At 43.6% G+C, this 17,493-nt stretch overlaps 2 protein-coding genes across 2 annotated transcripts; one reads left to right on the plus strand and one right to left on the minus strand.

Annotated features, from left to right (window-relative positions):
• Positions 1 to 1,904: 1,904 nt before the first annotated feature.
• Positions 1,905 to 3,580, minus strand: LOC134440960 (uncharacterized). Its single transcript, XM_063191125.1, has 2 exons — positions 3,516 to 3,580; positions 1,905 to 2,964 (listed from the first exon to the last, which is right to left on the minus strand). The coding sequence occupies exon 2, from the start codon at positions 2,912 to 2,914 to the stop codon at positions 2,036 to 2,038; it is 879 nt and encodes a 292-aa protein (XP_063047195.1). The 5' UTR covers positions 2,915 to 2,964; positions 3,516 to 3,580; the 3' UTR covers positions 1,905 to 2,035.
• A 2,131-nt stretch (positions 3,581 to 5,711) lies between these two features.
• polr1c (RNA polymerase I and III subunit C) lies at positions 5,712 to 16,386 on the plus strand. The gene is made up of 9 exons (XM_063191011.1): positions 5,712 to 5,817; positions 6,059 to 6,130; positions 6,227 to 6,334; positions 6,445 to 6,577; positions 7,411 to 7,530; positions 10,957 to 11,109; positions 12,560 to 12,709; positions 13,296 to 13,412; positions 14,807 to 16,386. The coding sequence occupies exons 1-9, from the start codon at positions 5,746 to 5,748 to the stop codon at positions 14,923 to 14,925; spliced, it is 1,044 nt and encodes a 347-aa protein (XP_063047081.1). The 5' UTR covers positions 5,712 to 5,745; the 3' UTR covers positions 14,926 to 16,386.
• The last annotated feature ends 1,107 nt before the right edge of the window (positions 16,387 to 17,493 follow it).

Genomic DNA, 17,493 nt, shown 5'->3' on the forward strand with positions numbered 1-17,493 from the left:
AGCTAATCAACCACTAACTACCACAAGCATAACTGAACTGGTCTCCCCTCTATGTTGTGTTGGAAGAACAGATGCCAAACGACATATGTCTCACAGTTTACTTAATTGAAAATAAAAATACAATTAAGACGCATGGAGCAAGTCAGGCGAGTCACCGCTGTTCTGCCTTGGGATGATTACAAAAGAGGCCAAGATGGGGTTACACCGTGGGAAAACCACACACCTACTCTGCCATACAAAGCAAAAGGGTATAGGTTCTGTTGTCCAGCCTAAGTAGGTATATTATTGACATGTGGCTGTTTTTTTACTCTACATTTAATCAATTTCGCTGATCATTTAACTTTATATTTTGAGAAATATCATCTCATCAAATCATTCTTAAGAACAATGCAGTTATCTTATAGGCCAGGCCTTGCAGGCCAGTTACCTTGGAGGCATTTTAGGGCAGTCCTATACCCTGAAAGACAAGTTGCAGTGCATGACTGCAAACATCACTACATCATGCTACAACGTTGTTGCAGCCCACACACACATCCCTACCCAAAGCCTTTTGTACCACCAGGTACAGTGGTATAGGCTACATTACAGGTAATTGTCTAAAGGGTCCTGGCAGGTGCGAATTAAAGTGTTCTTCCTCTACCATCTAATGAATGGGGGCAAGACACATTTTTGTCATCTGTCATGACAGGCTGAACCACAGTTGATAGACCAGCTAAGGAACCACAAGAGCCATGGTCATGTCACGCAACAAGACGGTTGTAAATCATCGGCTTCACAAACTGGAGATGGAGATGGATATTCCGTGTTGTTCCTCCCAGGTGGGAAATTTGACCTGGGGGTTGTTAACAGTGACGTCAGCTTGTCAGGTTGGATGGATTTTACATCTCACATCACCCTAACAGGAACCGAGCAGCCACTTTGCTCTGATTTGGAGCCATTGAGATGTACACATGTACACTTGGTTTGACTGCGCCTTGGTGCCTCGTCCTGCACTTACTGTCCTGCGTTTATACCTGGTCTCACATTAAGAGTCACAGGGAATAGGAGTAAAGTGCCCCTGGACAAAAAAAGGATATATATTTTCGACCGCTAAAATATTACCATTATCAGATAAAAAGGTAGGCCTACAGTATGTTACCTGGTATGTTAGGCTGAGGAAGGTGGTGGAGACAGACAGGAGAGTTCAGTTTGCTCTTGTATGGCCTCCTGTGTGGTAGCCCTACAAGGTGGACTGATGAATGTTAACTCTGTATAAAAATAGTTGAGCAGACTTAAGCAAATCTCTGACATTTGTGGTGTGATTATGAGGGGTCCTTGACAAAATGTTTGCTCCATTAGGGGTCGCCTACTGGGGGATCTTACGATAGCTTGATCACAAAAAGTGGCAGAAGCCAAAGGCTCCTCCTACCTAGGTGCCCCACCAAAAGTTTTAGATATTTTATTCCTGCAGCTATCAGAATTTTTAAGAACAGCTGCTGAGTGACTTTTTAATGGTTTGAATGGTTTTATAATGCTGTTGAGATACTTTGTGTGTTTTTATGATGGGGTGTTTTTGTTTATTTCTTAGCTCCTATTTACTAGTCCCGTCTTCCTGTTATGTGTTGTGTGTATGGCCAGGTGGCATTCAATTTCCCCCTTGGGGATTAATAAAGTCTCTCTCTCATCATTGTGATGAGACAAATTGGTCGAATTACCCTTATTTGTATGTGTTATTCATTAGTTCTACTCCTTTCTTCTGTTCTAGATTGTGGTGATATTTTTTACATTCATTACCAGATGGATAGCCATCCAAGATCATATCAGCCTACTTAAAATATTTCACACTCGTATTAGTTCTTCTAATTCAGATGTATAGGGTGTTACCAATGAAACACAACAGCTGAAATAAATGAGATGAAAAAAGCTATTGAACAAAATACATGAACTTTAATTGGAAATGTTTATCAATAATCATTGCAGGGTGTTCAGAGACACAGTGTAGTTGGATGATTGTCAATGAAATCTAGCCTGTGACCATGATGTAAGATGGCAGTCATCAGTCACCAAAGAGCCAGATAATTGGCAAAGCGAAAAAGGCCACAACCACGATCAGACGAATGAGCTCGTTTCTGCAGCTTTTCAGATCAATGAGCTGGTCTTTCTCGTGGCCGTATTGGGAGTTGACCCTTGCCCATGCCCTTCGCTTGGCCTCTTCTATATCATTCTCCATTTGCCTTGGCGTTTCCCTTCGCCTGAGCGCCATCTCCCTTCGCTTGACCTCTTCCAAATCTTTCCGGATTTGCGCCTTCATCATGCCAAAAAGTAGTTTGTGCCATTTTTTCCTGTTCTTTTCCCTGTTACGCCTGGTCCACGAGTCATCGCTGATGACCTCCTTGGATGTCAGGGGCCGAGTGTGGTCTTCCTGTCTGGGAGGGAGGGAGCTGAGGTTCTGCAGAGCCGTCTCCTTCGCCCTGCGGCTCCTTTGGATGTTTCTGATTGTCTCCTGCCTGGCCTCCTCCTTCGCTTGCTGGCACCGGTAGGCCTCCAGGCAGACTCTCTCCCTCCTCTGCGCTTCCTTCCTGTATATTACCCTCTCCTCTGTGCTCATGGGCACACCACATTTGCTGTCCATGTCGGGTTTGGCTCTAAAGAGGCCGTTAAGCCACTGTACCAGGGCCCTTGTCTTCTTTTTCTGATTTTCAGGTTTTTTGCCATTATGCTGAGAGGTTTCTGTCTTGATTACTGAGTGGTCCTTGGTCGTGTTTCTCCATCTCTTGAAGCCCTTGGTGGCAGCAGGTTTGCCCTTCCCTGGCCCCTGCTCGTCCACCTCAGGCTTGCAAGCAGAGCAAAGAAAGGACGCCATGAAAAATAATTTCCATCCAGCCCTCTTCCGAGGCTTCGGACCATCCTCCTCTCCCCCTCCTTCTCCCTCCATCACGGGCTTCCCAGCCCACGTCTATCTTCTCTCTTCAACTTAACACCAATCTGGATAAAACATGTAGCACAAAGAGATTATCAGATGGAGAAATTACAGAATAGTTAGTTTAACCTTAAATCCTGGGACCACCATGATCTTATTAATAAGGAATTAGAAATAGGCTTTAATACTGTTGTTTAATACCTTGTTGTTATATTGTAACATTGTAAATACCCTGTTCTGTAGTGGACCTCAGCAAAATCATATTTTGGCTTATAGTAGGCCTACACACATTATAAATGACTGATAATGTAGAAAGATATAGAAAATAGCCTATTTAACTTAAACTTCAGATCAGGTGTGTTAATAAGAGAATGTGCATGTGTGCACGATGTGTAGGCTATTTGAAAACACTTTGAGTCAACATTGTGCTATAAGTTTATAGCCTAAATGGCCTAGGTAGCAGATTTTGATTTATTTTGTATTAAACTTGGAGGCCATGTCAACAGCCTTTTAACAAAACAACGTGGCCTTACTACTCAAAGTTAGTATAGTGAATAGCAAAATGTTTAATGTTTAATATTTAATGTATGTAATATTAAAATAATAGCCATCTTACCACAATAACGTTGTCGTCGCTCTCCAACAAGTGTCTGTAGAATGAATCTGAAAGGTTGCAGGTGCGGATCGTTGCTGACATGTTCAGTGACGTCATAATGGTTCGGAGACCAAAGATTCTGGCGCGTAATCAAACCTAGAGCATCTCAGAGAGGCTGAATAAAGAGTAGGCCTAACTCCTAATCCCTGATCGACTTTGCCCTGTAGGCCTATGAAACACAATCTAGGCCTATCTGATGACGGGGTCTGACTATCTGATGACGGGAACTGACTCAGTTACAGTAAAAGTAAAAACTTAGTAAATTAGCTTACCTGAAATCCCACGTCTTGAATGTGTAAGAATGTAGGCCTACTGCCATTACAGTTTAGAATAGCGTTTAAGGATTAGCTGAAATAATAATTTCCCCCTGAAGGCCTACAGTACTATTATTATGTGAATGCACGAAAATTCCTACATTCCACTCGCTGTCGCGCAAATTAGCTCTCTATCTGGGATGCCATATTTTACTCAGGACATAATTTGAGCAATATCGCCACCCCGTGGATGTAATGGGTTAGCGCGAAAAGGCTGTAAAACTTGAAGCAGGTCAAGTACCCTAGGCCAGTGTTTCTCAACCTTTTTTCAGTCGAGGCACCCTTTCAAGTCATGAAAAATTTCAAGGCACCCCAAACCAACAAGCCGTAACATGGCATCACATTCGATACCACACAAGCTTAGAAAAGTAACACATTTGGAGACGTCACACGACCTACGTTGAAGTTGCTGCTGACTGGGGCAACCTATACTTACTTTATTGTGCGTAATGAAAGATTTCACTGACTAACATTAACTTATCAATTTAGACAAAAATTTATTAAATTACATAATTTATTTATCAGCCACGTTTCCGCGGCCCCCCTGAAGGGGCCTGTGGCACCCCAGGGTGCCCCGGCACCCCTGTTGAGAGAAACACTGGCAACTACTTAAAAAATGAGAGGATTTTTTACTTTTTAACAGCACAATGGTCTAGCCTACTCAAGTAATTTAAGCTGCACCATTTTAGTTTGCACGTCAGTTACAAAATTTGTGCATTATGGGAGACAAAACAAGCGAAAACATGAAGGGGAAATACAGGTGTCCATCTGATGTGGCCACATTTTTTATGTGAGTAGGCCGAGCCTTCACAAGCAAGAATAGTGTAGTCTATTTACAAGCTATACAGAAATACACCATGTAAAATTAATTAAGTCAGGGCAGTCATGGGTGGTCAGACTTGCATCCCAGAGGTTGCCGGTTCGACTCCCAACCCGCCAGGTTGGTGGGGGCAGTAATCAACCAGTGCTCTCCCCCATCCTCCTCCATGACTGAAGTACCCTGAGCATGGTACCGTCCCACTGCACTGCTCCCCATAGGGCGCCACTGAGGGCTGCCCCCTTGCACGGGTGAGGCATAAATGCAATTTTGTTGTGTGCTGTGTCACAATGACAATGGGAGTTGGAGTTTCCCAATGGGCTTTCACTTTCACTTTAAGTTAGATCTAGGCTACTCTTATTTTTGAAGACAGTTCAAGATAACAGCATGTTGCGTTCTGCTTATTGTCTTGACCATATTACATTACATATTACACTTAGCTGATGCTTTGTATCCAAAGCGACTTACAGGTACTTAGGTACAGGGCATTGGTTACAGACAGTCCCTGAAGCAATGTGAGGTTAGGTGCCTTCAGCCATGGATGAAGCTACTGGTATGGGTGGGATTTGAACCTGCAACCCTCTGATCTAAAGGCCAGCGCTCTAACCGTTGTGTCATGGCATATGTGACAATGCAATTGATATACCGGTAGGCCCTACACACAAGCCAAAGGAAAGAGGTGAGTATATGAGCTTCTGTGCAGCCGCTGAACTGATTTTGTAGCATACGTCAAATAACTACTTCGAAAAGAATCAAACATATTATTTTTGATCATGTGTAATCATGGCCTGGTCATATAACAATTTCTAATGTAAACAGCGTTGTAAGGTGATTATTGTAAAAACGAATAAATGCTAGCCAGGCTCTGACCTAGATAAGATAAACAACCAACGTTTACTTGGTACACTTGAATTGACACTTGACTTGACTTGACTTGTTGTGACTCAGTGCATGCGTGATTGGTGCTACAACATTCCCTACCAGCAGATGGCGATAAAGAACTGCATAATAAACACTGCCATGCACGCGACACGGAACTTCAGATTTTCAAAGAACTAACATGGCGGCTCCCATGAGCAACGTGGATGAAATCAGAAACAGAGTGATTTTGGGCGAATTCGGCATTAGAAATGTAAGTCAACATCATCCGTTTGGGTATTTCACTTATTCAATTTCGACTCAAAAATGGTAACTTGTTCTCGCTAGTACAGGGTTGGGCAAGCCAGCATTTTGACAGACTCGCTGTCAGATGCAGCGTAAACACAGCTAACGAGGTTTAGCATTCGTCACTTGGAATTGTTTTGGTGTTGTTTCATATTCCTTGTACCTCCCCAGTATGCTTGACTAATTTGTGATGTATTAATAATTGAAAGGTGCACACAACTGACTATCCCGGGAACTATCCTGGATATGATGATGCATGGAACTTCCAGAGATTTAAAAAGGTAGGTCGCACCTGTACAGTAGTAGTGTGGGCTTACCTTCATCTGTCATTATGTTGGGGTGGCTCTAGAGACGATATCACCCTTTTCTTGCTTCAGAATTTTAGGATCGACATTGTACAGATGGACGAAAACACCATGGAGTTTGACATGGTCGGGATAGACGCTGCCATCGCTAATGCCTTCAGACGGATCTTGCTTTCAGAGGTGCTCCAATGCTACATGCACACCACTATCATTATAACAATGGAAGTCAAATCATTACGCGTTTTACAATAAATTTACGCCGTCGTTTTTTTGTTTTTTTTAAATTGTAGGTGCCAACGATGGCGGTTGAGAAGGTGCTCATCTACAACAACACGTCCATCATTCAGGATGAGATCCTGGCTCACAGACTTGGCCTCATCCCCATCAAGGCTGACCCGCGTCTCTTTGAGTACAGAAATGCAGGCGAGTAGGCCATTTCCTCAGATGTTTTAAAACCATAACTTGGGAAGTGCTCTACGTGTGATTGACGGGTACCCTGCTTTTCCTACCTTCTGAGAGTTAATCTTTCCTCCTGCTCATTCACCTGTCAGACGTGAAGGTTCACAAATGGTCTTACCTCCTTCCCCTACCTCTCCATTTCATTTGTAGTCCCACTCCATCATCCCTGGTTACACAGGGGTGTGAGAGTTGGAGTGCGTTTTAATATGCGACCTTGCCTCCTCCACTTGCCTCCTCCACTTGCTTCTCGTCATGATGACATCACTGACAACAGCATTATATTTCAATATCTTGCAAAAGCTCAATTGTAAAGTCTTTTTCTCATTTTCAATTGGGATGGTGAATGAAAAACAGTCCCTCAAAAGTTGTTGTGGCGAGGCTGACCGCTGGGAAACTTTATCGTTTTCTCCACGGAGGAGGGGCCAGGAGGCGGGACGAGGAGACAAGCACAAGTGGAGGAGGCAAGGTCACATATTGGGATGCACCCTTGATCTCATTCCGCATGATCTTCGCTTAAAGCACTCGTGACCAAGGTCAGCTACCATGCCAAACATGTTTCACTGACTGTACACCACCAAGCACTTAATGGTGCTTTACAGTGTAATTGAGAAACCATCTTTGCCCTTCTTCAGACACCTCACAATCCTGGGCTGACTCTCCTTAGGTGTCAAAAGCCATACTAGGGCATTATTGGCACTAGACAGGGTGCTTAACATCTTTCTTTCTCCTTCCCTCTCATCTGTACAGGTCATTTAAAGGACTGGAGTTGTAATCAAGACTTGTTTTGCATTGCTTAGGTGACGAGGAGGGCACTGAGATTGACACCATCCAGCTGCAGCTGAAGGTGAAGTGCACCATGAACCCCAGAGCTCCCAAGGACTCCTCAGACCCACGAGAACTCTACCTCAATCACATGGGTAAGACCTGAGGAACTATTACTACCTTCATGTGGGTGAGACCTGGGGTCTGTATCTCGAAAGCGTCTTTGCTAACGATGGTAGCAACGTCCTTCGTAAGAGCGACTCAACTCTCTCTCGACAGCGACGCTCACCACTAAATCCAAGGGAATGGTAAGACGGTCTTAAGACGTTAAGACGGTTAGCAACGACAAGAATCGAGAAACGGACCCCAGATCTACTACATCTCAACCAACCACATTAAGACCTGAACTACTACATATCTCATCCACATTGGTAAGGGTTGAACCAGTAGTATCACAATACTGTCTCAAATTCATGTGGCTAATATTGAAAATGAATAGACTAGCTGCTATACTGTCTCTGTAATTAAACTAAATTGTTTTTGATGTTGTCAGCTCTGTCTCATAAGCAGCAATACAAAGTACACAGTGACGTATACTACCTGATGGAAACAAAAGGTATGGAATGTTGAAATCTCAACCAAAAATACTGGATATGAGAAAGATTACGCAAACCACGCCCACTCAATGCAAAAGCGTGGGCTCAAGTTGGGTCTCCTAAGGGGGCGTTGTCCCCTCCTTCTTCTTCTATTTTTGAGGTGTTTGCTCAAGACGTGCGCTACCGCCATCTACAGCGCTAAGGGGACTTCATTTATTCTCAACCTCAGGACTCCGAAGGTCTCCTAACCAAAGGTCTCCTAAAGGGGCGTTCACCCGACATAAAGTGGATACCGGAAAAGAAACAAAATGACGCTTCTTGGTTAGATCCAGTTTCTTTGACTCAACCATGCGTTCTGAGGCAGTTGAGAAATGGCGTTCCTGCGGTATTAGAAATTCTCCCCCGAGAGGACAATTTGTGAAATGCGGCTTTCACAAAGCTTTTACATGCAACAGGTGCCGTGTAACGCAACAAATGAATAAATGAACCTGGGAAAGCATAATGGGGCCCCTTTAATTGTCTATTCTATCTCAGCCACATGGGTAAGACCAAAACTATTACCTACCTCAACCTCTTAATTGTCATTAACTGCAGTAAAGACACTGTGTAATATTTTCAGTACCGGTAGTTTATTTCCAGAATTCATACAGCCCATTCAGAAATCGTACCTTTTTCATGAATACCGTCAAATTCTAAGTATTCATTATGACTGGGAAAATTTCACCTTTTATACATGAAAACGAGGATCTTCTCCATTGTCTGCCATTTTAAATTTCTGACCATTTTAGCTGCAAAACATACTGTACCTTTGTCATACTAGTAAATATTAGTTCATTTATTTAGTAATTGTTCATGAAAAGATTAAATGTGGCAGTACACAGCACCGTTCAATGAGCAGCATAGTTTCAATACAATACACTGGCCACCATCCTACACAGTGCACCTTTTTAAGTAACAGCAGCTTTCACAAACTATTATTACAAAGGTGGAGTGTTGCTGCTTTTCATTTTACGTTATTAACTTCCTCTTTGCCACACAAACTTGCCATTTTTGGTCTTCGGGTCTTCGTTGTGGGTACCCTAGCCTCGCGACGCCATCCTCTGTACTCCACCCAAAGATTTTGGCTCCGCACATCGTCTGGCAAAAGCCTCGAGCTCGGTTCTCTCACTGTTTCGCCAATCAGCAAACAGTTGAGAGTGGTGACGTAGAACTCACCCGCGAGCTCTGTTACTGATTGGTAAAGTAACTATATTCACACTTTCGTTTTGTTATTTGTATGCTTTTGCGACGCTATAACGTAACAGACATGCTAATAAAGCACAATATGGGTTTTGATTTGAGTTTGGAACTTCAATTAATTTAAATGATAGAGTAAGATCAGACCATCTCCCATCGTCCACGGAGACGGATTCCTCATGGCTTTTGCCAGACTGATTGACGGAGTCAACAGTCGGCTATTCGCCCAGGCTATGGATACCCTACTAGTTCCTTAAACTAGCTTCACATATCTCATTAAGGGTGCATCCCAATCTGTGACCTTGCCTCCTCCACCTGCGCTTGTCTCCTCGCCCCGCCTCCTGGCCCTTCCTCCGTGGAGAAAACGATAAAGTTTCCCAGCTGTCAGCCTAGCCACAACAACTTTTGAGGGACTGGTCATTCACCATAACAATTGCAAACGAGAAAAAGACTCTACAATTGAGCTTTTGCAAGATATTGAAATATAATGCTGTTGTCAGTGATGTCATCATGACGAGAAGCGAGTGGAGGAGGCAAGGTCCCATATTAAGATGCACTCTAAGAGACTGGGCTTTGCCCAGGCTTTGCCCATGGTGTAAGCTTTGGTATGCCTTCTTGAGTAGCAGGAGAGGAGATGAGTCAGTCAGGCGGGCCTATTTGGCGGCTGCCTAATGGCTCCATGACACCCGAGAGGTCGTTTTGTCCGAGTCTAGACGCACAGAATGGAGTGGGATGAAGGAGAGCAGTTGCAGAGCTTACAGTATTGGGTGCCTCCTTCTCGGAAAGTGAGACGCCGTGCCGGGCTACTCCACTGCGACGCCGGGCTACTCCACTGTAATGCAGACTGTGACTCTTACTTATTGATCGCTCACCCTACACACACACACACACACACGCAACAAGCCAGCTGCAGTAGCAATGCACACAGGTTTTTAAAATGCCCCGGCTCCTTCATTAGGTAAGGCCTGATGCAAAAAGTAAACGCTGCTATAATGTTTTGATCCCAGTAGAGGTTCCCAACCTTTTCTTAAAATTTTCACAAATGTTCACTACCCACCTCTGACCCTATAAATAAATGGTACAGTACATAAGAAGTTAACAGCATTACACACACATTTTTAGATTTTTAGAGAAAGAATTCAGGGCCCACTTGGAATACCTTTGCGCCCACCAGTGGGCCATGGCCTACACACTGGGATTAACTGCTCTAGAGTCCTGCCCTGCACCTGTATCTCCACGCTGGGGAATGTTTTTCATTTCATCGCTTTTCAAACATTTCTTTCATCTGTTTTTGTGTTTTTTCTTCACTGTGTTGCTTGTAAACTATGTTTTACATTTATGTAACATGGTGCGCATACAACAGGGCTTGACATTGGCACCTGCCAACTAGCCAAAGCTGGTAAAACTTTGCTGTGGCTGGTAATAATTTCAGTGTCAACAGCCAATTTGGCTGGTAGCGTATTCCGTGGTATGACAGGACAGTCTCCTTAGCCTCCTTACCTTGCTTTAGCACCTCAGCCTCTGATGTTAGGTGTACAGTATCATGATAAAAAAAGAACAAGAAAAAAGATCAAATTTTTGGTTGGTAAAATGGCTAGTGACTCGGGAATACCACCCGAATGAATGAGCGAAAAACTTAATGCCATGCCCTGATATACACCGTATTCTCGTCAAAACAAACAACAACCAACCGCCACCAATTCACCTTACTACCCCATGTTTACCACTTTTGACAATGTCATTCTCTAGTGTACTCGAAGGACATGAAGTGGGTGCCCCTCGGCAACCAGGCGGACGTGTTTGCGGACGCCAGCATCGGGCCGGTGCACGGGGACATCCTGCTGGCACAGCTGAGGCCCGGCCAGGAGTTAGACATCGTCATGCACTGCGTCAAGGGCCTCGGTGAGTTGCCATAACGCAAACTACAATCAGTCTAGAGGAGGCATGTGTAGACTAGACGCCATCACAGCCCCAACTTTGAACTGGTGATGGGCATGGAGAGGCGTCGTGAAACCCTAAAGCAGTTGGAACAATTGTTCCATCACTACATTAAGTTTTGAAACATGTAATCTGAAGCCTCTCTCCCCAGTGACATCTGGTGGTCATACATGCTAATGTAGAAAAACTGCAAAATGATTTATGCTTTGTATTTACCTGTAACACAGATTGCATATTAGAACGTGGTGGAACTAGCTCCAGCTTCAGGCAACTCCACAGGTAGACAAGGAAGTTATAATTAAAAACCCTTTATTTTATCTGTGGCATAGTAACACTGGTAACACCGCCAACCGGTTTCAACCCACACTGGGTCTTCATCAGGGCGTAACGTTTACCAGTGTTATCATGTCCCAGATAAAATGAAGGGTTTTTAATTATAACTTCCTTGTCTACCTGTGGAGTTGCCTGAAGCTGGCCCTAGTGCCACCACGTTCTAAATGAAAAGACTTAAGTTTTCTTACTTCAAGAGCACCTACAGTTTGGAGTCTACAGAGTTGGAGAATAAGAGCGCTCAGAAATCCTTCTCCTTCCTCAGATTGCATATTATTTACCTATAACACAGATTACACAGACAAGATAAAACACTTTGGTATAAGTTTATTTGGTGCAGTTTAGGACTGACAAGCATCAGGACAAGGCCACTCCTTCTAGTTTGACTATTTGATTATTACATGACCTCTCGCCTCGTGGGCATTGAACACCTCCCAGGTAAAGCGCAGTTGCATTACTCCTACAATGGCTCAAATTTGAGCGCAAAGAAAATATGATTTGACAACGCGTGCTCGACTCGTAGCATGGCGTCATAGTCACGTGACCTGGATGTTTTGAGATGAGGTTTGGAGCGTTGTTTCAGAACATTACGCCAAAAATACTGGATAAGAGAAAGATAACGCAAACCACGCCCACTCAATGCAAAAGCGTGGGCTCAAGTTGGGTCTCCTAAGGGGGCGTTGTCCCCTCCTTCTTCTTCTATTTTTGAGGTGTTTGCTCAAGACGTGCGCTACCGCCATCTACAGCGCTAAGGGGACTTGATTTATTCTCAACCTCAGGACTCCGAAGGTCTCCTAACCGAAGGTCTCCTAAAGGGGCGTTCACCCGACATAAAGTGGATACCGGAAAAGAAACAAAATGACGCTTCTTGGTTAGATCCAGTTTCTTTGATTACGCTTTGCGATCTCGATGGCGCCTCCACATGCCTGTTTCATGTCTGCCATCCACGTTTTTAACCTGTAGGGGTCCACGGCACCAAGGATGCACATGCTATCCACTGTTCCCACCCCTTCCTATCTCTTTACTGTCCCCCCTGTCTCTCCCATGTCTCTTTATGTGTCTCACCTGTGTCCCCTGTCTTCAGGTAAGGACCACGCCAAGTTCTCCCCGGTGGCCACAGCCAGCTACCGGCTGCTTCCGGAGATCACGTTACTGCAGCCGGTGGAGGGGGAGAAAGCCGAGAGGCTCAAGCGCTGCTTCTCGCAGGGAGTCATCGAAGTGGAGAACAAAGATGGTAGGGGAGACGACTTGATGTGTGTGTGTGCGTGTTTGTGTGCGTGGCACGGTTGGTGGTGGGCGTGTGTGTGAGATTTTTGGGTTTTGCTGAAGTCTTCCTATCATTGTTAATATTGCATAAGTAACACCACTCGTATTACTCTGCTCTGCTTTACATCTCTCTATTTGATGACCACATTGGCAGTATCACCTGTGTGGCTGTGCACATTAAATAGAATTGACATGAGCATAGCACAGCATAAGCACACTCGGTCAGTAAAGCACTGCGAGACCATAACTGCATCAGCTCGCGAAGCCTTTAAAGCAATGCTTAATTAGATGCATCAACATTTAAATAAATGAATCTTGTGATCTTTCAACTTTTAATTCAATGAGGGGCAGTTCTGAATTCATTCTGCTGCCTTTTTAGCAGGCTGTAACTCCACTGAACAATGGACATTTGAGTTGTTTTAACTGGCTCTGTCTGTTAAGCATCTTTAGTACAGCTGCAGCAAGAGATTTGCTGGGCTTTGGAAGTTGTCTTGTCCCTCTGGGCCTTCCCTCCGAGTGCCATTGTCATCATGATGTCTTTGACTTGTCCCCAGGGCAACAGGTTGCCAGGGTAGCCAATAGTCGCATGGACACCTGCAGCCGAGAAGTCCTTCGCCATGACGACCTGAAGAACCTCGTCAAGCTGGGAAGAGTACGAGATCATTTCATATGTAAGTAGGCTTGTCTCAGAGTACAACATCATTTCATATTTAAGTAGGCTTGTCTCTGAGTTCAAGACCATTTCTTATTTAAGTAGGCTTGTCTCAGAGTACGAGATCATTTCATATGTAAGTAGGCTTGTCTCAGAGTACAACATCATTTCATATTTAAGTAGGTTTGTCTCTGAGTACAAGACCATTTCTTATGTTATGAGGCTTGCCCCAGATTACAAGATTTTTGTCCCTGTTGTCCCATTTTGGTTAAAGGGCAAGTTGCACATAATTGTGAATGTCTCACTGTACAACAATTTCATATGTAAGTAGGCCTGTCTCAGAAAGAATACAATATTTCATTTGTAAGTAGGCCTGTCTCAGAGTACACGACCATTTTGTATGTAATTGGGCTTGCCTCAGAGTACGAGATTTTCGTCCCTGTTGTCCTATCATACTCAAGTATGCATACTGTAGCCACCGGAAATACAGTCGCTACATTTACACATCCATAGATTACCACCAATAAACAACGTTTTTATTAAGCATTGTGGTTAAAGGGTGTGTAAGTTGTACATAATTCAATTGTGAATGCACTCCACCCTAAATGAAAAGTGTGTATGTGTGTGTGTGAGACTGAGTATCGTTGCTGTTCCTATAACGTTTTATTCCACACTGTAAATCCACCTGAACGAGGGAGTAATGAGCCTGGAAGTTTATCTAGTTTCCTCTAAAGCCATTTCCACAGTGGTGTACATTTACACTTGCGTGTAAATCAAACGAGCGGCGCTTCTCACAAGATGTTTTTTGCACATTGTTGATTTTAAAACATTTGCTGTAAAAACAGTTTGACACTTCCCCCATTAAGCCTCATTGTAATTATTTCTCGTGAATGTCGTCTTTTCTGTTGTGGATCCACAGAGACGTGTATTTTAGTTATACTGTATGTATGTTCTGGATGGATGTTGTGCTTTAAGAGGGCCAGTCTCCTCCTTGAGCTGTGTCTCTGTTTACCAAAAATAAGAGGCTTTAGCATGCTCTCACATGATAAACACATGGCAGCAAGGTACATGAAGGAAAATGATGGCCTTCACTTTTTTTCCTGATTTTATTATTATGAAAATGAACATTTCAATTTGTTAAGTAAATGACCCCATTTATGTCGTTACTTGTTTTCTTACATTTAAATTACAACGTTTAATATGTTTAAGAGCATTCATCTTTTTCCATGTATTATTCTGAAATTGTACATTTCCTTTTATGAATTCAACGACTCCCCTCTATACCATGACTTTCATTTTATTTTTGTGACAATTTCAAAGTCTAATCGTTCATTTTGTAAAGTAAATGACTTCCGTTGTGTGTGTGTGTGCTGCTGTGTTCCCTCGTGTGCGTATGTGTGTACGTGTGTATAGTCTCGGTGGAGTCGACGGGGATCCTGCCTCCCGACATGCTGGTCTCCGAGGCCATTAACGTGCTGCTGGCCAAGTGCCAGAGGTTCATTAATGAGCTTGATGCCACGGACATGGAGTAGCCTAGCCACCACTCCACTCCACTCCACTCCTGTCCTGCCACCAAAGAGACATTGACCTTGAGAGAAGAGGACGGAGATGAGCAATACAGAGAGGCGGAGGAAGAGGAGGATGGATCACTAAGTGGAGGGGGGGAGGAAGAGGAGGATGGATCACTTAGTGCAGTAGTTCCCAAACTGGGGGTCGGGACCCAGGGTGGTTGCGGAGGTACTTAAGGGGGATTGCAGGCAGAAGGGACTTTGCGTTAAAGGAACAGTCCACCCTTTTTTGATTTTTTTTTTTCTTATAAACTACATAAATACTGAAAACTCTGAGAAGAAAATTATATGCACATTCATGAATAATGCTCGGAAATACTGCAAATATGTGAAAATCAAAAAAGGGTGGACTGTTCCTTTAAAATAAAGGAAACAGGAAATCCACAAATTAACAGCTAACGCAATTCCATAGCTAGATATATAACAGTAGATGTATATTGCCTTCCTAGGAATTTCTAGCAGTATTGGCAACAAACTATTTCTAGAACGTCTAGCAATACTAATGGGCAAAAGAACTGTCTAAGAATATGGGTTGGGCAGCAAAAATATGTTTTGGTCCGAAAGGGGGTCCCCGCTAAAAAATCACTGTTTTGGAATCACTGACTTGGTGGAAGGGGGAGGATGAGGATGGCAGCATCACTTCACCTGGCAACTGCTGTGTCTTGGCTGCGGCTGGCGTCCGTGTTTTGGCTGCTCGGCTCCATTGGCTCTCGATGAAGAGACCTTGCATTGTATGGAAGACATTGTTTTGGTCACATTGTAGCAGCAGTAGGATCCATCTGACTGATGTTTCACTCACAGAGACGCCCCCAGAGCTTGGCAGCAAGGCCCGCGGAGTGGAGCTCTGTGTTGGCAACACAGCCAGCCCGAAAGAGCTGAGTTACTCCCACTGTCTCATCCTCACACATTAACTTTGCATGAGCCGCCGGGAAAATATATCCTCTTATGTCAAACAGTGTAAGTCTGTATTGCTTTCGCTTTACCTTCAATTATAACATGTACCCACAAATTGTACACAGTTATTATTTTTTTTTAAATCTGTGTGGAACAGATTTGGCAATATAATTTGTCAAATAAATGTCAATTTCTTATGTGAGTTGACAAATGACATACAAAGAGTGTAAATTCAGTTTAAGTAAATGTACTCTAGTGGACCAATATGAAACTGCTGACACTGACAAAGTAACGAGTCTGAATGTGTTAAATTGACAGACAGGTTACATACCAGTGATGATAAAATACTGCAGCAGGATCAAACATGATTGACCAATTATGAAACTGTTGAATAAGGTCAAAAGTTTTCCATTAAAGCCCCCTTTGTTGAATGTGTTAAATGTGTTAATGATCTGCTCTCTTCTCTTCTGGAGTGGAATAACTATCATTTCAATAACAAGTTAGCCAGGCTCAAATGACCACTTAAGTCAATTTCAATATGCTGTTGTATTGCTCATGCTACCCTTGACTTGTCAGCACCCGGTGATGCCACATTTTTCGGCTCAGCCCTTTCCGAGATATGAGCTATGGGGCACCTAAGTCACGCCCTTCTACTTCCGATCCGTGGGGCTGGAGCTCTCAAAATTTTGAATGAGAGTTAATGGAGGGAGTCAAGCTAAATCCTCATCCCGTTTGGCATGTGGTCCGGATTTCACATAGGATGACAGTGAATTTGAAAGGTTTGGATTTGAGTCGTAAGACCACCCATTTTCGGCACGCAAGAAAGGTTATTTTAGCTTTTGTGCAGAACAGTGTTAGAGACTACGACGTGCGCCCCGCATATTTGACCTGAACCGAGGCACAGCCAACCCTACTGCTGCTCCATGGCTCAAGTGGCTTCACGTCGGACATGCGGCGTCTGTTGTGTAGTCCAAATAATTACATATTTTTGCACACACACAACTCAAAACTCGCTTGCCAAGTGAAGTCAACAAGCACACCATTGGTTGTTATTAATTCTGAGGCACAGCGTATGTGTGATCGATGGGGAAATGCGAGGTGGATCGGAAAATAGCTTTGATCAGTCCATTACAGCCCAGTCAAAAGTTTTTGCGTTCCCAGCCCCACGAGCCGCCCGGAAGGGGTGGAGACTTAGGTGCCCCATTCTAATGGGGGCAGCGTTTGTTTACATTTTTTTTTTTTTATGAACATAGGCCTACTCCAAATATTTTCCCAAAAATTACAGCTGTTTGCTAGTTGTCTGCTGTTATTGCATAAACTTTTGGATGTTTTTGGGGATAAATAAAGATTTTTTTTTATGTAAACAAATTGCTGCCCCCATTACAATGACCAGGATCTTTGAAAAGGCTGAAGAGAAAAAAAAACCCCTCAGGTACTGACAAGTCCAGGGTAGTGTGAGCATTACAACTGCATGTTGAAAGCGACTGAAGTTATCCTTTCATGTAATATCTGTGACGTAATGATGGATGCCATGCAAAAATACAAAAAGGAGGGGAAAAAAATTAGTGTTCATAAACCATCTCCTTCCAAGTTCAACAACCACTGAGCATTAGCTCCGTCTGGATCTTTATCAAGCAC

The sequence above is a fragment of the Engraulis encrasicolus genome, chromosome 24 (genome assembly GCF_034702125.1).
Source record: "Engraulis encrasicolus isolate BLACKSEA-1 chromosome 24, IST_EnEncr_1.0, whole genome shotgun sequence".
NCBI lineage: Eukaryota > Metazoa > Chordata > Actinopteri > Clupeiformes > Engraulidae > Engraulis > Engraulis encrasicolus.

What these genes read in the sequence shown, in the direction of transcription:
- LOC134440960 (XM_063191125.1), bottom strand. Translation starts at nt 2,914, where the DNA reads ATGGAGGGAGAAGGAGGGGGAGAGGAGGATGGTCCGAAGCCTCGGAAG.
- polr1c (XM_063191011.1), top strand. Translation starts at nt 5,746, where the DNA reads ATGGCGGCTCCCATGAGCAACGTGGATGAAATCAGAAACAGAGTGATT. An exon ending in CGAAGTGGAGAACAAAGATG is followed by an intron (nt 12,710 to 13,295) that starts GTAGGGGAGACG and finishes ACTTGTCCCCAG; the next exon opens with GGCAACAGGTTGCCAGGGTA. An exon ending in AGTACGAGATCATTTCATAT is followed by an intron (nt 13,413 to 14,806) that starts GTAAGTAGGCTT and finishes ACGTGTGTATAG; the next exon opens with TCTCGGTGGAGTCGACGGGG.